A 23,691-nucleotide genomic window follows, 5' to 3' on the forward strand; every position below is an offset into this window, starting at 1 on the left:
TGCTCAGATAGCAAGTGTAGAGTTTGTATTTCTTGGCGCTCCAGACATTTGCCTAAGTCTCCCCTGGATGGGGACCTGGCTGCTGCTGCAGTCAATGCCCTGTGCACACCTTCGCTCGTGTACCTGTGCATTCTTGGGAGAGAATCGCAGACAGGATGCACACGTTCTCAGTATCGGCAGCTCCCATTCTACAGGCTTTGCCGGTGTGTGTTTTCGCTGAGACGTTGAATGCTCGTCTGTCTGCAGTGTCACCTCACCAGGTACTCTCCAGCGTCTTAGGGCTGTGCCGGGCAATAGGTGGGAAACCTTGCATTTGGGTTTGCATGTCTTACTACAAGTGCTATTGCATCCCTTTCCATATGTTGAAAAACCACTTTGTCCTTTTCTGTAAATTGTTTACTTAAAGCCATGATTTGAATCACTGGTCAGGCAGTTTCACTGTTTTTTTTTTTCCCTGCAAAAAGTCTTCCTACTGTTTCCACCATTCTTGACATGTGGTCCAGACCTAAACTGAGGTCTCCCTGAGGCACATAGCACTCCACAGAAAGCTGTCATTGATTTGGGTACTTGGTATTTTTTACTCCTGGTGCTGCTGTTCATTGTTTGGAGTTATTTGGATTTTTGTGTCCCTGAGGCCAGAAGCAAGGCACCCGTTCAGGGCCGTGGGGAGGTGTTCCCCTCAGCTGCATCTCTGTGGGGTGTGGGAAGGGCCAGGTTTCCCTTGGGGCCCGTGACCAGCTCTGCTGTGGCCTAGGTTAATTAATTAGTGTCAGGAGCCTCTGTGTCCTGCTTGCTTCTCTCCAACAAATACTTACCTACCCAAAACCTGCAGATGTGGTTTTGTACTTTTACATGCTCTAGGGGTAAGATTTTAAGAAGGCAGCCCTTAGGAGGATTTTTTTAGCTAACTCTGCATGAACATTATGGGACCTTAAGTGCTGACCTTCCTCTGGTCCCCTCCTGTTCTTGTTTGCGCAGGGTCGAGGGGTGTCTGCTCAGTGCTGGCTCTGTACTGGAGTCTCTGGGCTGACTGGAAATCAAGGACTTCCCTGCTTTCTCTGGGATGGGGCTGCCTGTAAGTTTCTAGGTCATGGAATTTTAGCGCTGTTGGGACTTTGGAGATGCGCTGGGCAAAGCAGTTTGCTTAGTGCTGAGTAACAGGGTTCATGGAGGATAAGTGACTTATGTCTCACGTGGAGGGGGTCTGCTCCATCTGTGGTTTCCTCCAGTCAGTCGCTCTGGGGGTTTTCATTTAGCAAATATAGTCAAGAAATGAGGTTGAACAGTGAATTCCTAGGTAAAGCTGGCACCTGGGCGGAGACCATGGCCGAGGGCCAAGGATGCTGACCAGGAGTGAGCCTGGGACTCATGCTGTGCATGTGGCCTGCTTTTCTGCAAGGGGTTATAGCCCCAATGAAGGAAGTTATAGCTCCGATGGCTCACAGAAACCCCAGGTGAGAGCTGAAAAGAGCATAGGCTTGGCCCCACCTGGCTTCCTAAAATAGGCCCTGTTCTCGCAGCTCCTAGGCCCCAGCTTGTCTTTAGAAATGGGCCTGATCCAGTAAGTTAGGTGGGGCTTGGGGTCCAGATCTTCAAAGCCTTCCCAAAAGTTGTCTAGACATATTGCCAAGACAATATATTTGCTAGAACATGTTGTTAAGTGGAAATCCCAGGGCAATAACTGGGTCAGCCCTGGACACTGAGGCTGTAGGTCAGACATTGCAGGGGCAACAGAGTGACCTCCCCCCCCCACAACAGAGTCCCTTCTTTTTGACCTGATAGTGGGCCTGTCCCACCCAAGAGACTCCAGTCTGCATGTCCATGGGGGCACAGCTTGACCCATGGGGGCACAGCTTGACTCAAGTCTGTGATCTATGCCAACACTCCCCATGGGGCATTTGTGTCAGAAACGCAGCTCAGGTGTGGTCGTGCAGAAACACCAGGCAATCCAGAACGCAGAGTACATAGGAGACCACCAGCCTGGAGCCTGCAAAAGGCCACAGCACCAGAGAAAAATAGCACCCCTACCCCAACTAGGACTTCCCTAGTAACTCAGCTGGTTATCCAGAATCCACCTGCAATGCGGGAGACCTGGGTTTGATCCCTGGCTTGGAAAGATCCCCTGGAGGAGGGCATGGCAACCCACTATAGTATTCTTGCCTGGAGAATCCCCATGGACAGAGGAGCCTAATGGGCTACAGTCCATGGGGTCTCAAAGTTGGACACAACTGAGCACCTAAGCACACACAGCAGCGCCCCCATTTCAGGAGCCAGAGGCTGGGCAGCTGGTGCCATGTGTGATCTGGGGTCAAATACAAACAGCTGTGAGGAATGTTGTTGAGACAACTGGGAAAATATGGATATGTAGATACGTGCTTTAGGATATGTCTTATGGTGTTAACTTTGATGTTGTGGTTATGGTGGAGACAGCTCAGTTCTTAGGAGACTGCAGGGTGATGAATTAGGGGGCCAGTCCTCACGTCTGTAACAGATTTTCAAATGTTTCAGAAAAAAAAAAAGAAGGAAACTACAGAGATATAAAGCAAATGAGGGGAATTGTTAACCATTGGAGAACCTGAGTGAAGGGAAGACAGGTATCCATTGCAATTTTTCTGTAGGGTTTACAATTTCAAAATGGGAAGTGGGTTGGGAGAGCCCTCTCAGGTGATGGTGACATGGAGTGGACAGCACACTGTCGCCTGTCCGCCTCTGCCTGTGTCTCTTACCTTCACCGGGGAGGGTCCTGTCTGTCCCAGAGTGGAACCTGTGTGTAGACTCCCCAAGGCTTCACTCTGCCTCACTTGGGACGCTTCCCAGGCCCCTATGCTTGCTCCTCTCTGTCCTGTGAGCCCTCTCACTGCCCCTCGCACTGCCTTTGTGCCTATACCAGATGAAGGAGACTAGGGACACGAGTCACTTGCCTCACGGTGGCTGGCCGAAGAGGTATGTGAACATGGAGGACCTTGACCTCCACCTCCACCCATTAGACTGAGCGACATCAACTTACAAGGTCATGACCCACCTTGTTTAAACCTTTGAACTGGGAGAGAGGGGTTTCTTCCCCTACAGTGGTGCTTCCTCCAGATTGCTGTGGGTGGTGCTCTTGGGTTGGCCTGGAGAATGAGGGAGACTCCTGTCCAGCATGTCTGCCTATGGCTTTTATCCCCCCATCATGGCTTTGTCGCCCATGGCTTCCATTCCCCCATATCTTCCATCCCCTTGGAAGCTTATATTCCCCTGGGTGCCCCATCCTGCTGAGGGAAGTGTGGAAAAGTACTAACAAAGACATTACAGCCAGGAAGGAAAAGCTGTGGGTATGATGGGGTGTGTCTCAGCTGAGCAGAGGCCACTGGCCCCTTATTCTCTCCTTGGAGACAGGCAGGGCTGGGCTGCAGTCCATTCACCTCTGAGTCCTGGAGGAGTGGACATGACACATCTGGGAATAGGAATAGATGTTGACATTCTTTCCATGCAGATTCTTTGTTTTGCGCTGGAGTTTTGCTCTTTCTCAGCCACTTGCTGACAGAAGGGAGAGCTTGTGTCATGATCCATCAGCTCATCGGGAGAAATTGATGACAGTGATGATGATGGTGATGGTGTTGATCATGATGGTGATGACTGTAGTGACCATGATGGTGATGACTGTAGTGACCAAGATGGTGATGACTGTAGTGACCATGATGGTGATGACTGTAGTGACCAAGATGGTGATGACTGTAGTGACCAAGATGGTGATGGTGATGGTGGTGATGATAATGGTGATGGTGTTGATCATGATGGTGATGACTGTAGTGACCAAGATGGTGATGGTGATGGTGATGGTGGGTGATAGTGGTGATGGTGTTGATCATGATGGTGATGGCTGTAGTGACCAAGATGGTGATGGTGATGGTGGTGATGATAATGGTGATGGTGTTGATCATGATGGTGATGACTGTAGTGACCAAGATGGTGATGGTGATAGTGATGGTGGGTGATAGTGATGGTGGGTGATAGTAGTGATGATGTTGATCGTGATGGTGATGGTTGTAGTGATGATGATGGTGATTATGACTGTGAAGGTGGTGATGACTACAGCAAGCAGTAAACTGTCTTTGCAGGCCCTTGCATTGTGCCAGGTATGGCGCTGGGCATTGTACATACAGTCCTTTCTAAGCTTACCTGCCTCCTCAGCAGGGGCTAGGAGAACAATTGTCCTTCATGTTCTGGAACCTCTTTTCATTTCTTCTGAGTATTCATCCCTCCCCACAGCCCTAGTTATCTGTGACTGTGTAATAGCCACCCCCAAATGTAGTGCCTTCTGACAATGCCTGCCTGGGTTTTTTCTACGAGTCTACATCTGGGCTCAGCAGACAGACTTGCCCGCACCAAAGCTCTGTCACTGCTCTGTAACTGGGTCCCCACAAGGTCCGGATGGAAGCCACATGGTCTGTGTGACCCTTGTTGGTGTTGTTCAGTCTCTAAGTGATATCCAGCACTTTGCACCCCTATGGACTGCAGCATGCCAGGCCTCCCTGACTATCTCCTGGAGTTTGCCCAAGTTCACGTCCATTGAATCAGTGATGCTAACCATCTCATCCTCTGCCACCCTCTTCTCCTTTTGCCTTCAATCTTTCCCAGTCAGGGTCTTTTCCAGTGAGTCGACTCTTCACATCAGGTGGCCGAGATATTGGAGCTTCAGCATCAGTCCTTCCAATGAATATTCAGGGTTGATTTCCTTTAGGATTGACTGGTTTGATCTCCTTGCAGTCCAAGGGACTCTCAAGAGTCTTCTCCAACACCACAGTTTGAAAGCATCAGTTCTTTGGTGTGCAGGCTTCTTTATGGTCCAACTCTCACATCCGTACATGACCACTGGAAAAACCATAGCTTTGACTCTACGGACCATTGTCAGCAAAGTGATGTTTCTGCTGTTCAGTATGCTGTCTAGGTTTGTCAGAGCTTTCCTTCCAAGGAGCAAGCGAACATTTTTTAATTTTATGGCTGCAGTCACCATCCACAGTGATTTTGGAGCCCAAGAAGAAAAATATCTGTCATTGCTTCCACTTTTTCCCCTCTATTTGCCATGAAGTGATGGGACCAGATGCCATGATCTTAGTTTTTTGATTTCTGAGTTTTAAGCCAGCTTTTTCACTCTCCTCTTTCACCCACATCAAGAGGCTCTTTAGTTCCTCTTCGCTTTTTGCCATTAGAGTGGTGTCATCTGCATGTGTGACCCTTGGGGGTCCTGATATACTGAGTCCTCAGGCTGACTACCCTCCAGAGTTGGGAGTGAGACCCTCCTCTGTGGCTCAGTGTCTTCCGCTGCCCCCCCAGGCCATGGCTGGCACTCTGTCATCCCAGGCACCCAGGCAACCCACTGGCAGGCTCATCCAGCTGGGCCAGGTCTGGTGGTTTCCTGTTTCCTGTTCCTCTTTATGAACTTGTCCTTTGAGGGCTCAGCTGCACCAGGGGTCCAATCCTTATTGCACCCCCAGCTCCTTCTGTGGCAGAGTGTTTGCTACCCGCTTCTGCACAGCAGGCTGGCTGACTGGGAGCTGTGAGGGCTCCTGAGGTGCATATGAGGTGTGGGGTGCAGACAGACCTGGCTGACCTCACCTGCTCTTGCCCCACTTCTATGTGGTCCAGGTGAATGTGGGCCTCTCTGGGCCTTCGTTTTCCCCTTGCACACCATACCTGAGGGTCTTAGGGTGAAACCACAAAACCTGTGGACAGCTGCTGCCTGGGAGCATCTTGGGAGCACCAGGCACACTGTCTTGAGCCCCTGTATGGCTCTGAAGGGGTCAAATCCCTTCTCCCACTGTGATTTCTCCCCTGTCGTGTGGAGGTTGTGTGGCTCCTGGACTAGTGGCTGGGCACTCAGTGAGTGGTTGCTCACGTGATTAGGGTCTAAAGGACCACCTTAAGTTTGATGATATGTGGCTGGTGACCATCTTGAAGCAAAGTTGTAACTGCGTTGTGATCCCTATGGCTTTGTCATGTGGAAATGTGCCAGTGACCCATTTCTGGGCGCCTTCTGGAGACTGCAGGCAGAAATGTGGGAGAATGCAGGAAGAAGGGGATGGCCCTGAAGTGGGGCTGGCTTGACATGGGATGAAGTCATCATGAGGGGAATTGCTGGGCACCCCCAGGCCTTCTGGGGCTCCCTGGCCCGCCCAGGTTTCCATACAGTATCCACCCACCCTGCCTCTCCCTGTTGTCTGCAGCGTGGACTCATCCCTCTGCGAGGCTCCCAGGGGAAACCCAGGGGCCCTGAGATGAGTGTCCTAGCCTTGTGGCAGGGTGGACAGCTCAGGAACCCTTCTCAGTGGGATACCAGGACCTGAGAAATGTAGAGGAGATGAGCTAGGAAGGGACATCGTTCTGATCTTCTGAATAAAGCAAGACTTTTGCTACTTGTTATGGAAAGAAATACACACTCATTTCAGTGATTTAGGGAAGTACAGAAAAGTGTAAAGAGAAAACAAGCATGCCATTGCCTGGCACCAGGGTGGAGCCCTCTTGTGTCACTGTGTGCCAGGGCTGTAGTTTAGTGTCTGCACATTGTAAACACGTAAACTCAAAAATGTGTAAAACCTGAGTTTTGGTGACTGTGTGATATCCTGCTGTGTGAGCAAAGCATGACCTGGGTCTCTGACCTCCTGGCTGGAAAAGTTTACTGTTCTTAATTTTTCACTATTGTGAATAATCATGGGGTGGACCATCTTGCATGTGAATCTTGTGTGCATTTCTACTTTCTGCCTTATACTAGGTTTGAGATTGTGGAATTACTGGCCCAAAGGATGGAAACCTTTTTTAAACCTGGGCAACACGACTGTATCTGGGGAGGCTTCTTCCCATGTTAGTTTCTCCACGGGCAGGATGAGTCCAAGTGGCCCCACGTGCCGTGACCATTATTGACAAATCAGCTGTGCCACCTCTGACCTCCTCGGTGCTTCACAGTGTGGGGGCTCCACCTTCCCTCTGGAATTAAAAGGGGCCACCTCCTTTTTTTGAGGCTCCTCCTCTAACTTAAAAAAATCAAAACAGTGTTACAGAAGTTGTGATTTACGGTAAATCAACATCCTTGACAACACAATAGGAAAAAACCACAATGCAGTCTAATTTTGGATTCATGAGAAAATTCCAACCTTGATTCTCAAAGACTGAGCAGAGGAGAGTGGTGGGGTGTCCAGGCCGTGCCAGGAGCCTGTGCTCTGGGGAGCTCCTCTGGCAGGGCCGTTACCATGAGGTTGTACCCTGCATGCTTGGGGGTAGGATTCTAGAACGTGCTACTGAAAGTCACCCTACTGGCTGGCAGAGCTGGGATTCCTGTGGGATGGCCATAGAAGAGCTATTCCTCTCTTGATCCCCCTTGGCCCTTGGTCTCACAACCGGAGCATCTCCAAGGGGTAGGTTTGGATTTTGTACAAAGAACAGGGAACCCAGGCTTCCTTGCAAGCAGGACTTCCTGGAGGGTGGATGGCTGCTTTGGCATTTCTGACCTGATTTTGCCACCTTTGCAAGTGTCTGAAATCTGCAGCATCAAACTCCTCAGTTCTCTTTTTCTTGGTTATCTTTGGTGTCTTATCTCCCGCTCACTTCTGTCTTTGAAAATTCTGTTGTCTTTCTACTTACTGGGCTCTGGGGACCAAATGAACTTAACATTTGTTTGGGGTAGACTTTCTGACATGCTGGGGTCCCTGGGAGCTCAGATCAAACCAGTTCTCAGCCTCATCAGGTCATGAGCCCCTGAAAATGCAGTAGAAACGTCACTCATTCATTTCAGCCTTCTCCTAGGGACCTGGGGTCCTGGGTCCTGATGACCTGGATTCTCTCCAATGTAGGGAACGTGGGGTCAATAGGGTCCATGTTGATGTCTTAGGTGGTCCTGGCAGTCTGTGCTTCTGCCTGCTGCCTACCACCTGGGTGGACCACAGCTTTCCACCCTGGGCACTGGGGCTGGGCAGGCTGGATTTGGCCCTCACAACTTCCTGTCCTTTAAGAAATATGGCCTGTGGGGTGCTTGGGGAACCACTATTCTCATCAGATGGAGAAGGCAATGGCACCCCACTCCAGTACTCTTGCCTGGAGAATCCCAGGGACAGGGAAGCCTGATGGGCTGCCGTCTGTGGGGTTGCACAGAGTTGGACACGACTGAAGCGACTTAGCAGCAGCAGCATTCTCATCAGAGTTCAAAAGGACTGTTGCTGCTGCTGCTAAGTCGCTTCAGTCATGTCCGACTCTGTGCGACCTCATAGACAGCAGCCCACCAGACTCCTCCATCCCTGGGATTCTCCAGGCAAGAACACTGGAGTGGGTTGCCATTTCCTTCTCCAATGCACGAAAGTGAAAAGTGAAAGTGAAGTCACGTAGTCGTGTCCAACTCTTTGCGACCCCATGGACTGCAGACTACCAGACTCCTCCTTCCATGGGATTTTCCAGGCAAGAGTACTAGAGTGGGTTGCCATTGCCTTCTCCATTAAAAAGGATAAATGCTACAATTATCTGGCTGCCTGTGTCTTTGCCAAGGTGTCAGAGCTGTTGAAATTGTCGTTCTGTTTTTGAACGGATATCCTGGATGACGTTTGTCCCCATCTAGCCTCTGAGGTCTATGTACGGTTCCCCTGCCTTGGTCCCACAGCACCTTTCCCAGCTTCTGGTCTTTTCCCTCTTCTGCCCTGAGCTACCTGCCTCCACTTCCCCTCTCTCTCGCTCCCCTCCCCTACCTTACCCTCATGCTCTCCCCAGTGTGCTCCCCTGGCCAGCTCTGCCCAAAGAGCTGACCCTCCCAGGCTGCACTTGGGACTGCCTTGAGTGGTTGTGATGATCCTGGGGACATGGATGCAGCTGGGCCTGGCCATGTCCAGGACCCAGCTTGTAGCTGATGCCCCTCATCCTCCTTTTTCTCTTGGACCATTGGCAGGTAACTTTGAACCCTTGCTTGGGCCTGGAGTGTGTGGCAAGCTCCAGTGCCTACTTCCCAGGAGGGCAATACCCACCTTCCATTGAGAAGCCCCTGAGTCTGGGGCTGGTTGCTGCGAGGACCCTTCTCACCTGCCTCTTTGGCTCACTGTGTCCGCAGAGAGCCTTTGCTGCAGTCCCACAAGGGGCAGGGACAGGTGAGGACCTTGGGCACCTTGCCGTGCATGCAGGAGGACTAGCAGGCTGGGCCTGCTGAGCCCCCAGTGTCCATCCAGAGAAGTCCTTGGGTGTCCAGCTCTTGTTGTGAGCCAGCAGGGGTTTCCAGTGGGGAGAGTATCTTCCGTATTCAGTACAGTCTGGCTGCTTGGGTTCAGGTGGCCCTTAACAGGGTGCCTGTAGAGGGCATGCATGTGCAGACACGTGCATAATTGGAATTTTCTTCAAACTGATGCTCCTTGGTGGCTCAGCAGTAAAGAATCCACCTGCAGTGCCCAGAGCTGCAGGAGATTCAGGTTCGATCCGTGGGTTGGGAAGCTTCCCTGGAGGAGGAAATGGCAACCCACTCCAGTATTCTTGCCTGGAGAATTTCATGGATAGAGGAGCCTGGCAGGCTACAGTCCATAGGGTCACGAAGAGTCAGACAAAACCAAAGTGACTTAACATCCATGCTGGATGCTCTTTAACTATTGATACTTGCCCACTGTACTTAAGTACAGCAAGGCAGGGGATTGGTGTGTATTAATGTGAAATGTGTGCTTCTTTTTTTGTCTTTAAATGATGACTCATCACACTAGCAGCCACTTAATGTGAATACATCTGCCTCTCTTCTCACCATGGATGGCGTTGATCACGCACACTAAACAATCACCTAGGTGATTGATCCAGATGCATGTTGGGGTGACAGTCTCCCTCAGAGCCGCAGTGTCTTTGCTTCTGGCTTTGGGGCAAGAAAAATGCTTCTGATGTTTCTCTTGTTCTGATTTTCTATAATATCTCAAATAATTTCTTAGGAGCACTCAGAAAGGCTTAACATTGGGATAATAAAATAAACGAGCTGCTTTCAGTAAGCAACCCTGACAGAATGGCAGTGAGCAGGTGTGGTCTAGTGCTCTGCACACAGGATCTTGAACTGGGCAGTGGGTCGCTGGATCTTTAAGACAGGATTGGGGTGGTTCCCCCCTGCACACGGTACATCCAATGGGCTGAATCTGGGGACTTCATTTCCACAGGTGGCCTTGTTAGGGTCATGGACACATACAGGGCGGTGATGCATCGCTCTGAGGGGGGTTGCTGCTGGTATTTCCCATTAGGAGAGGGCAGGCTTGCCTGGGGTCACCTCCCTGGGAGCCCCAAGCCCTGGGTGGCTCTCCTGGGTGAGGGGCAGCCCTCAGGTGTGCCCAGCAGAACGGGGCCCACCTTCCTTGTCTCTCACTTTCCCTTTCAGTCCCAGGACCTTCCTGCACAACACAGCAAACAGCCAGACCCATCCTGGACCATGTGAGCCCTGTGCCCCCCAGATGGTGGTGTTCTAAAGAGCGAGCTCCCAGGGCTGCGGTGGGAGTATCCGCATGCACAGTGCACATGGCTGTGACCTCTGGGTCTCAGTTTCCCCATCTGTCACAGAGGCCCCTGCTGTGGGCCTTCCAGAGCATGATGAGGCTTCAGGGATGTGTGGGACCAGTAGGTGGTATTTGGGGGAGCCAGTCTGAGGAACTAGGCCTGAGAAATGCCAACTGGGGGGTTTGTATTTTAAGGTGCTTTGGTTTCCTTCCCTTTGATTGACTTGAAACTCAACCCTTATGAGGCCTTTGGGTGGGAGTGGTCCCCCCTGTGCCCTTAGAGCCTACGTTGGAGAAGCCCCTTGGGCCTTCCACGGTATACCTTACTCCCGACCTGTTGAATGGGCCCTGTGTCATCTGACCTGAGACCTTCTGCCTGCCTGCAGGGTCAGTGCTGGCACATAGAGGCCTTGCAGCAGAACCATGACAGCCCTTCTCGTTTGTCCTTGGGTCCTGGGGCAGGCAGGGGTTCCCAGTGGGCTGTGGGTATGCATGACTTCTGCTGGGACAGAGGAAAGCCCTTCAGGGCAGGTTGCCATCCTCAGCGTCTGTGAGCTCCAGGAGCTGCCAGTGAGAAGTAGCCTAGAACCACTGCCCGGTGTGGACTTGCAGTATGCACTGTTCATCTAAACTAATGACACAGCCAGCTATTTTACCAGCAAAATGGGTTTATTCAGGCACAACAAAGAATTACGGTTTGAGACATGGTCTCTGGTGAGCACAGGCAAGTCCAGGGAACAAAGGAGAGGACCATTCTTTTATAGAGGAAAAGGGGGAGTTGGGAGGAGCTGCTGTTAACAGAGTCCATTAGAGGAAACTGGGAATTGGAAGTGCAGTGGCGCTACCAGTAGGTCTCTGTCTTTCTACATTTACCTCTGCTGGGTGTGAATATCTGAATGGAATCGCAGTATGTGGCTTCCTTTATCTGGTTTCCTTTCTCAGCACAATGCTTTTCAGGTTCGTCTTTGCTGTAGTGTGTATCAGCACTTCGTTCCTTTTTAAGGCTGAATAGTACTTCGTTGTATGGCAGCATTGCAATTTGTTTATCCATTCATCAGTTAATGGACATTTGGGTTGCTTCCATTTTTTGTTTATTGCGACTACCGCTGCTGTGAGTATTTGTGTACAAGGATTTGTTTGAGAAACTGTTCTTAGTTCCTTTGGGTCTATACCTTGGAGTGGAATTGCTGGATCATCTGATACTTTTATGTTTAACTTTTTGAGGAACTGCCATACTGTTTTTACATAGAAATTGTATCATTTTACATTCCTTACCTGTGAGATGTAAACCACTGTGAAAGTCACACAGTTGTGTCTGACTCTTTGTGACCCCGTGGACTGTAGCCCGTCATTCTCTTCTGTCCATGGAATTCTCCAGGTGAGAATACTAGAGTGGGTTGCTGTTCCCTTCTCCAATGGATCTTCCTGACCTGGAGATCGAACCCGGGTCTTCTGCATTGCAGGCAGTTTCCTTACTGTCTGAGCCACTAGGAAAGCCCTGTGATACGAGAGCGTTCTAATTTCTTTGCATCCTCACCAGTCTTTGCTCTTTTCCCATTTTCTTTTTTTCAACTACAGCCATCCTAGTGAATGTGCAGTTGTATCTCTTGGTTTTCATTTGCATTTCATGGCATCCAGATGACTAATGATGTTGAGCATCTCTTCATGAGCTTGTTGGCCATTTGTATTTCTTTGGAGAAATTTCTATTTGGGACCTTTGACCATTTTAAAATTGATGTGTCATTTTTGTTGTTGAGTTGTGAAGTTCTTTATTCATTTCAGTGATAGACCCTTATTAGGAATATGATTTGCAGATATTTTCTCCCATTCTGTACAGTGAAAAGCCTTTTCACTTTCTTGATGTCCTTTAATGCAGAAAAGTTCTAAATTTTAATACTGTCCAATTTATCTCTTTTTCCTTTTGTTGCTTGTACTTTTTTTTTAAACTTTTAGTCTTTTATTCACAATGTTTGGGCATATTAATTTTACCTTTTTTTAATGCTATTTTTAAAGCAACAGAGGAGGTAAGAAAATATCTTTTACTCTTGGAAATATTTTTAGCATGGTCTTCTTTAGTCGCTAAATCAGATCAGATCAGATCAGTCACTCAGTCATGTCCGACTCTTTGAGACCCCATGAATCGCAGCACGCCAGGCCTCCCTGTCCATCACCAACTCCCGGAGTTCACTCAGACTCACGACCATCGAGTCAGTGATGCCATCCAGCCATCTCATCCTCTGTCGTCCCCTTCTCCTCTTGCCCCCAATCTCTCCCAGTATCAGAGTCTTTTCCAGAGTCAGTTCTTCGCATGAGGTGGCCAAAGTACTGGAGTTTCAGCTTTGGCATTATTCCTTCCAAAGAAATCCCAGGGCTGATCTCCTTCAGAATGGACTGGTTGGATCTCCTTGCAATCCAAGGGACTCTCAAGAGTCTTCTCCAACACCACAGTTCAAAAGCATCAATTCTTCGGCACTCAGCCTTCTTCCCAGTCCAACTCTCACATCCATACATGACCACAGGAAAAACCATAGCCTTGACTAGACGAACCTTTGTTGGCAAAGTAATGTCTCTGCTTTTGAATATGCTATCTAGGTTGGTCACAACTTTCCTTCCAAGGGGTAAGCGTCTTTTAATTTCATGGCTGCAGTCACCATCTGCAGTGATTTTGGAGCCCAAGAAAATAAAGTCTGACACTGTTTCCATTGTTTCTCCATCTATTTCCCATGAAGTGATGGGACCGGATGTCATGATCTTCGTTTTCTGAATGTTGAGCTTTAAGCCAACTTTTTCACTCTCCACTTTCACTTTCATCAAGAGGCTTTTGAGTTCCTTTCTGCCATAAGGGTGGTGTCATCTGCATATCTGAGGTTATTGATATTTCTCCCCGCAATCTTGATTCCAGCTTGTGTTTCTTCCAGCCCAGCGTTTCTCATAATGTCCTCTGCATATAAGTTAAATAAACAGGGTGACAATATACAGCCTTGGCGTGCTTTTCCTATTCGGAACCAGTCTGTTGTTCCATGTCCAGTTCTAACTGTTGCTTCCTGACCTGCATACAAATTTCTCAAGAGGCAGATCAGGTGGTCTGGTATTCCCATCTCTTTCAGAATTTTCCACAGTTGATTGTGATCCACACAGTCAAAGGCTTTGGCATAGTCAATAAAGCAGAAATAGATGTTTTTCTGGAACTCTCTTGCTTTTTCCATGATCCAGCAGATGTTGGCAATTTGATCTCTGGTTCCTCTTCCTTTTCTAAAAGCAGCTTGAACATCAGGAAGTTCACGGTTCACATATTGCTGAAGCCTGGCTTGGATGTCCAATTCTCTTGTGACTCCATGGAGATAGCCTGCCAGGTTTCTCTGTCCGTGATATTTCCCAGGTGAGAATCCTGGAGTGGACTGCCATTTCCTTCTCATTGTTGCTTGTACTTTTGATGTCCTATTTGTGCCCAAATCCAAGGTCATGAAGATTCACCCTTGTGTTTTCTTCTAACAGTGTTATAGTTTTAGCTCTCATATTTAGATTGTTAATCCATTTTGAGTTAATTTTGTGTGTGGTGTGAGGTAATTGTTCAGTTTCACCCTTCTGATATCTAGTTGTCCTAGCACCATGGTACAGCTCCCTGGGGTCTGCAGGGGCCCTGCCCATGGCTGCAGACTGTCTGTGGTGAAATGATGGGAGTGCCTGGGCTGTGAGACACCCCATCTCCCGCCTCCTGCCTCAGCCTCTCTGGACTCTGTGGTGACAGGTAGTGATGGCTTTCTTAGAGGCAAGCCTAAAGTCTGGCCAGTCCCCTCTGCCTCTCCCAGTCACACATGGCGAGGCCTTCCTTGACCCTCCCTCTCCATTTTGAGTCCCCCATCCCATACCTGTGAGTTACTGTCGTCACACATACTCTGCCCCAACTGCCTTCATACCACCTTCCCTTTCTCCCAGGGTGTTGCCGAGCTTTGCAGGGGAAGCACTTAAGGAGTTGCTGACTGCTGGTGATAATCTATTTCTCCTCCATTTCAGCTGTGTTGGAGTGGAAGAGGAGGAGGCCCCAGACATTGACATATACCACTGCCCAAACTGTGAGAAAACCCACGGGAAGTCCACCTGTAAGTATAGCACCATTCTGCTGCCCCTTGGATCTGACTATGGGGGTGAGGTCTCTGCTTGACCTTGATCCCAGCCCCAACTGGACCCTACCTTGCTGGAGTCAACTGCCCTGTGTGGTTGCAGCCAGGGGTCTCTGGTGCCTAGGGACCTCCTTCTGTCTCATTTATTGCCCCTCATGGCCTTAGTGGGCTGGTTGTGGCTCCTCCTGATCATCTCCTGCCTGCAGATGCATCTAGGGCCCCTCATGACCTTTGCAGAGAGCCCACCAGCCTCCAAAGGCCAGGACAGGGGTTGCAAACTCTAGCATTCGCAGTGACCAGGCAATGCGAGATGGGGACATAGCCTGGGAGATGTCCAAGGAGCCATCCATCGCAGCTCTGCCCAGCTGGCCGCTTCTTATCTATGTAGCGCTCTAGGAATGTGCATTATTGGGAACCTGTTCTCCTTCCTATCTCCAGAACTCCTTGCTTGGAATCTTAGGTGATCCCCTTTCTCTATCTTTTTTTCAGCAATGCAAAGCATTTTATTTCTTGTCAGTTCTACATTATTAATAAGTAAGAGTACAGAGAGGACAACTAATAGTTTTTTTTTTTTTTTTTCCTTAATTGAAGTATATGGCCAAGGAGTTTTGTATTTTTGAAATGCAAAAGAATTCCCATTCTCACACTACTATTTGTACATCACAATGACTTTATCACCCTCCCCTTCCATGTGGCCCTTTCAGGGTGTGGGGGGCACCTAGTGGGTGCTCTCCAAGGCATGGGCTCATCCAGGGTGGCTCTAAAGGGCCCCACATCAAGGCTGGGAGGCAAGTTCCAAGGCCAGGTCCACATGGGAGAAGAACCATGATCTGCCGGGGCTAGAGCCCTGTAGCCCTGGTGGGGTAACCCAGTGGATCCAGTGGGCATAGAGGTATGGAGTCCTGTAGATCCACTGGCACAGGGTGGGGTAGGAGCCCACCCGGAGCCCATCCCCAGCGGTCCTATTCTGTAGGCTGAGGCCAGCAAAGCAAGCCCAACCTAGCCCCTTGGGAAGCTGGGTGAAGAGTCGTCTTGCCTCACCTCGACCTTTCTTGGGCCTCTCTTTTTGCCTAGCCTGTGCTCTATCATCACTGAGTGACCGTAGGAACTGTATTTATTTTGGCTTTTGTGCCCTACTTTCCAGCACATTGTGGGCATGTGGTAAATGCATGAGAAGAAGACAAGAAGGCCTGGTGGCTTCTGAACTTCCCAGGCATGAAGGTTCTCAAATTCCTAACTTACCCTCACAGCCCTAGAGGCTGGCAGCACCGCTGCTCGCAATATGTCTGCCCTAAAGTACCCGATCCTTCTGGTAATGGCTTCACAGCAGACACAGGAGGATGCCTGTCGCCCCGTGGCTTAGTCTACATTTCTAATACCTCATGAACTTCCAGGAGGCTAGGGTAGATGAACAGGGTGTGCACCCGGGTCTGCACCTCGTGGCCCCGGGAGTGGGATGGGGGGCCGATAAGGGCTGGAGCTGGGAGACACCACCCAGCTGATGATAGGCACTACCCTGGGGTGTGCTCAGGGAGGCTGGGGGGCCAGGATGCCTCTATAGCACTGTCCTAGATCAGCAGTGTGGGACTGCCGCCTGGGGGGACCCAACCCTCCCTGACTGTGTGTGTGCATGTGTGCATTGTGTGTGTGCGTGCACATGTGCTTTATAAATTCTGTGACTCAGACTCCACTGATGGGCTGTGTGTCCATCAGGGATGAAAGCACAGATTCTAGCAGCTTCCGCCAGTGGGCATTCCCACACTGCCTATCACCGATCATTTTACATGTGTGTGCCCTGACCAGAGCCTGTCTGTGACACACTGGTTGGTTTTTGCTGCATGAACTCCAGTCACACCTTCTGCGGGAAGGCCCCTTGATGACCCTGTGCCCCCTGGGAACCACCCAAGCCCACGCGCCTGCCTCCTTTCCCTGTCCTGGCCTGGGTGCGGTTTGTGGTGGGCACAGTGAGGTGAGGACAGCAGGGAGAGGGCCAGGACAGGGTGGGGGCGGGGGATGGAGCCCTGGGAATGGATGGAGGCGGGGCTCCCGGAGCAGCTGGACCTGAGGCCACACCCCTCGTGCTTTGCCTTGTCTTTGCGAGCTCGCAGGGTTCCCTGTCCATGCTGTTGCCATCTGCCCCTTGGACTGACTTTGGTTTGTGACTCTCAGGCCCACAGGCTCCCATGAAGGCTCATGGGAGGCAAGTGACATGACCCTTAAAGTGATTCTGAATCCTAGTGTTTCCTCTTGTTGGCTCCATGACTGCTTAAGAGGTTTTGTTGTTCAGTCACTCATTCGAGTCTGACTCTTTGCGACCCCGTAGACTGCAGCACGCCAGGTTTCCCTGTCCTTCACTGTCCCCCGGAGCTTGCTCAAACTCATGTCCATCGAGTCGGTGATGCCATCCAACCATCTATCATCTGTCATCCCCTTCTCCTGCCTTCAATCTTTCCCAGCATCAGGGTCTTTTCTAATGAGTTGGCTCTTCTCATCAGGTGGCCAAAGTACTGGAGCTTCGGCTTTAGCATCAGTCCTTCCAATGAATATTCAGGATTGATTTCCTTTAGAATTTAAGGAAAATTTTTAAAAATAAATTTATTTATTTTAATTGGAGGTTAATTACTTTACAATATTGTATTGGTTTTGCCATATAGCAACATGAATCTGCCACGGGTGTACACGTGTTCCCCATCCTGAACCCCCCTCCCTCCTTCCTCCTCGTACCATCCCTCTGGGTCGTCCCAGTGCACCAGCCCCAAACAACCAGTATCATACATCGAACTTGGATGGGCAGTTCATTTCATATATGATATTATACATGTTTCAATGCCATTCTCCCAAATCATCCCACCCTCTCCCTCTCCCACAGAGTCCAAAAGACTTTTAAGAGGTTACTTACTAATTTCTTATCTTTTCCTTTTTCCTGAGGCAAGCATTGCTGTCACACCTTTGGGATGGGGCAAGCTATGCTTAGGAGGGTGGGCTGAGCTGTGTTGTCAAATGTCTTAGGGATATACGTATTGCCCCTGTAACCCAGAGGGGTCTGCTGAGTCCCCGCCAGCTTCCAGCTGTCCCCTGGGTAGCTTGTAAGACGGTGTCTTGGGCCACCCATAGGCAGGGAAGGCTCAGCCTTAGAGCTCAGGAGGGTCTTAGACCCTGGGGAGGGAAGGAGCCCACCAGTCAGGGCTGCAGAGGGATTCAAGAGTAGCCCCTGTGAACTCAGACCTGCCTCACAGCTTCATCTTTGGCTGTTGTCCCAGCATACCTGCTCCAGCCACAGTATCAGGCATATTCCAGCCTCTACACGAGGTGCTTGAAGCTGCCCAGTCCTGAATAAGGGCCCAGGAAGCCCAGATGGCCCAAGACTGCCACTGGCCCCTGGTCAGCAGGGGCCCCAGGCCCGGCTCCTGGAAGGCAGAGGAGATGCTGCTTCTTTCTTCTGCTGCCCACTGTTGCCTGCATATGTGCTGTCTCTGGGCTGTATGCCTCCTCCAAGACTCAGTCACCCCATGTGTCTCCTGGCACAGGGCCCTCCATACTCACGAGGAGCCCAGGAAGCCAGAACCAGCATTAAAGATGAGACACAGAGACACCCACTAACTTGCCTAGAGTCACACAGCTATAGGATAGGTGGGCAAGAAAGATTTGGACTCCTCTCCGGGTCTGGTGGGGCTTCCCTTGTGACTCAGCTGGTAAAGAATCTGCCTGCAATGTGGGAGACCTGGGTTTGATCCCTGGGTTGGGAAGATCCCCTGGAGAAGGGAAAGGCTACCCACTCCGGTATTCTTGCCTGGAGAATTCCATGGACTGTGTAGTCCATGGGGTTGCAAAGAGTCAGACATGACTGAGCGACTTTCACTTTCACTGGGTCTGGTGCTGCCACCGGAAGTTCTAGCTCCAGCCCCTCCTTTGTAGGACCGGGCCTGATTTCCATAATATGCACTTGCACTTTGGTCTGGGAGACCAAGCATGATGTATATATCACCTATTTTAGGAGACAGTCTCAAGGAACTATGACTTGATGAGACAGGGAAGAGGTGGCAATTTGGAACAGAGGTCAGCTCAGCCACCCCGCATCCAGTGCCTTCCGCTTCCTGCTTTAGGCAGGTCCCACCCAGGAGCAGTCGTCAGCTCCCTTCATCCCCACAACCACTGAAATGCAGGAGGACTGCAGCCCCTACCCGATCCCTGTCTGTGAAGGACAGACACTCTAAGGGCCCCGCCAGCTCTCCCTCACCTCCAGTCACATCTCTGCCTGAGAATCATGTTTAAAACCCTGCGAGGCAGTCCCCCAGGATGGGTCTCCATGCCTGGCCCATCTTCACTCACTGAGTTATCCATGGCTGCCCTGAATGGGGCCGAAGGTATCAAGGAAATAGCTTCCTTCCCTCTGGGAACTCGAAGTCCAGTAGGAGCGTATGTTAGTGTGTGTGCATATTTGTCCTTATGTGTGTGTGTGTCCTAGTGTGCACGTGCCTGTCCTGGTCCCGTAAGGGCATGTGTGGTTGCATGTGGATGTGCATGTGTGTACGTGCGTGAGCATGTGTCACAGCCCAGGAGGCACAGGTGTTCATTCTCACGTGTAAAAGTCCAAGAAGTGTGTGTCCAGTGCCCTGGGAGCAGGTGTGACAATACGATACCCTGAGGATGGGCAGGCAGTGGTGGGCAGGGAGTGGGGAGGGCAGTGGGCATAGAAGATGGGGCTGGGCTGCTCTGCCTGTGAGTTGTGGGTTGTCATGGCAGCAAAGATCCCAGTGGGGAAGGGCAGCAGTCTGTGCTATTTGAGGGCAAGTCTGAGGGTAAGACAGGTGAGAAGGGTCCTGAAAAATGACCGTGGGTGGGAGCTTCTCAGGGGGCGCCTCTGAAGAGTTCTCAGCAGACTAAGTGCTGAGTGAGGTGGGGCCCTAGGAAGCCCCAGCTTTGAGTGCCATCATCTGAGCCAGCAGGTTGGGAAGTATGGGGTAAGAGGTGAGGTGGGGGCTGTGACTCAGGATGTGAGAGGTGGGAGTTCCTGACCATGTGTCAACTCGGGGTCCTGAGAGGCTGGGGAGGCTGGGTGGGTGGGGGCCAGGGAACCCCAACTTCTTTGCCTCTGAGAGGTCTGAGTCTTGCAGCATTCATGGTGGCTGCCCTCCTGGCTGGGTCTCTGCAGGCATGAGGAGGGGAGGGTGTTGCAGGTGACGACCTGCCTCCTGTTTCCCCCACAGTGAAGAAGAAGCGAACCTGGCATAAACATGGCCCCGGGCAGACGCCGGAAGTGAAACCCGTGCAGAATGGCAGCCAGCTCTTCATCAAGGAGCTGAGGAGCCGGACCTTTCCCAGGTGAGCAGCCTGTTCCTCTCCAGCCTGAGGCTGGATACGCACCCCGCACTGGGGCTCCAGGGCCATGGGCTTCCCTCCAGGGGAAGCAGCAAAGTCGCAGAAACTCCAGGTGCTCCCAGTATGGGAGCTGATCTCTCCCTTCTCAGCACCTCCCCAAATAGGTGATTGTGACCTTCACAGCCCTGGAGGGAAGAGTCTTATCTCCCCCACCTGGTATGGCCCTTCCGACGGCACATTCCTGAGAGAGAGCCACTGTCCCCACTTTATGGACCAGGAGTGGGGGCTGGTATCCAGCCTGATGTGGATGTGGCGGGTCCTGGTATCATAGCCATGGGCTTTCCTCTGTGCGCATGTCCTGGTGGGGTGTCCCTGGTTCTTCTTAGAGTGCCCCTCCCCCTGTACACCCTTGTCCTTGTGAGGGCAGAGGGCAGGATCAGGGTCACGGAAATCACTTCTGGTGAGGGGGGGCACCCTGACTGTGTGGACATGTGGTTGTATAGACAGCGGCTCTGAACCACCCTTGGCCCTTCACAGCTGGAAGACAGTTTCTGTTTGTCTGACAAAGTCTTTACTCCTTTTTTTTGAAGGATAATTTGATGGACACAGATTCCTAAGTTGGCGGGGTTTTTCTTTTAACATTTTAAATGACTCATTCCATTCTCTACTTGAGTGCAAGGTTTCTGGTGAGAAATTCAGTGCAACTTCTTTCCTTGCTCCTCTATGGATAAGGTATTTTTCCTCTCTGGCTTCTTTCTTATTTTCTTTTTTCCCATCTTTATTGAGATATAATTCATATACCATATAATCCATCCATATGAAGGGTACAATTCAGTGTATTCACAGCTCTGTGCACCACACCAGTTAATTTTGAAGGGTTTCCATCACCTCGAAAATAAATTTATGATCCACATTCCTCCTAGAAGTCCTGCCACTAATCATGCTTTCTATCACTGTAGATTTGCCTATTATGAACATTTCATCTAAAAGAAATTATATAATATGTCGTCCTTGTGACTGGCTTATTTTACTTAGCATAATATCCTCAAGGTTCATCCAGAGTGTAGCAAGTGTCAGTGCTTCATTGCTTTTTTATGGCTGAGTAATATTCCCTTTGGATAGACTGCATTTTGTTTATTCATTCATCAGCTGATAGAAATTTGAGTTATTTCTGATTTTTTACTACTGTGAAGAATTCTACCATAAATGTTCTTGTAAAATACCTTGTTTGGACATATATTTTCATTTTTTTAGGGGTAACTTAATATATAATTGTTTGAAGAATTGCCAGGCTGTTTCTTTTTTTTTAATTAATTAATTTTTTTTAATTGAAGGATAATTGCTTTACAGAACTGTGTTGGTTCCTGCCAAACGTCAACAGGAATTAGCCATAGATCTGCATATGTTCCCTCCCTCTTGAACCTCCCTCCTACCTTCCTCCCTACCCCACCCCTCTAGGTGTTATAGATCCCTGGTTTGAGTTCCCTGAGTCATACAGCAAATTCCCACACCACTTTCCATTCCCACCAGCAGTGTCTGAGGGTTTTAAAACATTCTCCGTGTCCTCACTAGAATTTGCTATTATCTGACTTTTTGAGTTGCTTCCCTTGTGGCTCAGCTGGTAAAGAATCTGCCTGCAATTTGGGGGACCTGGGTTCAATCCCTGGGTTGGGACGATCCCCCGGAGAAGGGAAAGGCTCCCCATTATGGTATTCTGCCCTAGAGAATTCCATGGACTGTATTGTCCATGGGGTTGCAAAGAGCTGGACACAACTGAGTGACCTTCATTTTCATGGTGGTTCTGTCTGTCTATACTTGCAGGTGTGAAGTGGTCTCTCACTGTGGTTTTAATTTGAATTCCCCTGATGACTAGTGATGTTGAGAACATGAACCTTTTCATGTTCTTGTTGGGTATCTGTCATTTGCCCATTGAAAGTTGTTTTTTGTCTTTTTGAGTTGTAAGAATTCTTTGTATATTTTAGATACAAACTCCTTATTGGATATATGATGTACAAATCCTTTCTCCAATTTTATGGGCTGTCTTTTCACTTTTTTGCTGTCTTTTGAAGCACAAAAGTTTTAAATTTTCATTCAGATCAGATCAGATTAGTCACTCAGTTGTGTCCGACTCTTTGCGACCCCATGAATCGCAGCACACCAGGCCTCCCTGTCCATCACCAACTCCCGGAGTTCACTCAGACTCACGTCCATCAAGTCAGTGATGCCATCCAGCCATCTCATCCTCTGTCGTCCCCTTCTCCTCTTGCCCCCAGTCTTTCCCAGCATCAGAGTCTTTTCCAATGAGTCAGCTCTTCGCATGAGGTGGCCAAAGTACTGGAGTTTCAGCTTTAGCATCATTCCTTCCAAAGAAATCCCAGGGCTGATCTCATTCAGAATGGACTGGTTGGATCTCCTTGCAGCCCAAAGGACTCTCAAGAGTCTTCTCCAACACCACAGTTCAAAAGCATCAATTCTTCGGCACTCAGCCTTCTTCCCAGTCCAACTCTCACATCCATACATGACCACAGGAAAAACCATAGCCTTGACTAGACGAACCTTTGTTGGCAAAGTAATGTCTCTGCTTTTGAATATGCTATCTAGGTTGGTCATAACTTTCCTTCCAAGGAGTAAGCATCTTTTAATTTCATGGCTGCAGTCACCATCTGCAGTGATTTTGGAGCCCAGAAAAATAAAGTCTGACACTGTTTCCATTGTTTCCCCATCTATTTCCCATGAAGTGATGGGACCGGATGTCATGATCTTCGTTTTCTGAATGTTGAGCTTTAAGCCAACTTTTTCACTCTCCACTTTCACTTTCATCAAGAGGCTTTTTAGTTCCTCTTCACTTTCTGCCATAAGGGTGGTGTCATCTGCATATCTGAGGTTATTGATATTTCTCCCCGCAATCTTGATTCCAGCTTGTGTTTCTTCCAGTCCAGCGTTTCTCATGATGTCCTCTGCATATAAGTTAAATAAACAGGGTGACAATATACATCCTTGACGAACTCCTTTTCCTATTCGGAACCAGTCTGTTGTTCCATGTTCAGTTCTAACTGTTGCTTCCTGACCTGCATACACATTTCTCAAGAGGCAGATCAGGTGGTCTGGTATTCCCATCTCTTGAAGAATTTTCCACAGTTTATTGTGATCCACACAGTCAAAGGCTTTGGCATAATCAATAAAGCAGAAATAGATGTTTTTCTGGAAACTCTCTTGCTTTTTCCATGATCCAGCAGATGTTGGCAATTCTGGTTCCTCTGCCTTTTCTAAAACCAGTTTGAACATCAGGAAGTTCACGGTTCACATATTGCTGAAGCCTGGCTTGGAGAATTTTGAGCATTACTTTACTAGCATGTGAGATGAGTGCAATTGTGCGGTAGTTTGAGCATTCTTTGGCATTGCCTTTCTTTGGGATTGGAATGAAAACTGACCTTTTCCAGTCCTGTGGCCACTGCTGAGTTTTCCAAATTTGCTGGCTTATTGAGTGCAGCACTTTCATAGCATCATCTTTCAGGATTTGGAATAGTTCAACTGGAATTCTGTCACCTCCACAAGCTTTGCTCGTAGTGATGCTTTTAAGTCCAAGTTATTTTTTCTGTTGCTGCTTGTGTTTTTAGACAAAAACAAAAAGAAACTATTGCCAAATTTAAGGTCATTAAGACTTATGCCTATGTTTTCTTCTAAAAGTTTTGTAGTTTTTAGCTCTTATATTTAGGACTTTAACTCATTTTGAGTTAATTTTTGTATATGGTATGAGGTAAGGGTCCAACTTCATGCTTTTGCATGTG

General features: G+C 49.4%; 1 protein-coding gene across 7 annotated transcripts in view; it reads left to right on the forward strand.

Annotated features, from left to right (window-relative positions):
• Positions 1-23,691, forward strand: part of PHF2 (PHD finger protein 2) — a 93,333-nt gene that overhangs the window by 38,550 nt on the left and 31,092 nt on the right. For all 7 annotated transcript variants that reach the window (XM_086315638.1, XM_086315635.1, XM_086315634.1 and 4 more), the window contains exons 2-3: positions 14,478-14,563; positions 19,792-19,906. Coding sequence is in view for 4 of the 7 variants with exons in the window: in XM_086315635.1 (XP_086171761.1) it covers positions 14,478-14,563; positions 19,792-19,906 (201 nt within the window). In the remaining 3 variants the exon portion in view is untranslated. The remainder of the gene's footprint in view (positions 1-14,477; positions 14,564-19,791; positions 19,907-23,691) is intronic.

Source organism: Bos grunniens, chromosome 8 (genome assembly GCF_055505025.1).
Source record: "Bos grunniens cultivar Pamir isolate PY7600 chromosome 8, Bosgru_T2T1.0, whole genome shotgun sequence".
NCBI lineage: Eukaryota > Metazoa > Chordata > Mammalia > Artiodactyla > Bovidae > Bos > Bos grunniens.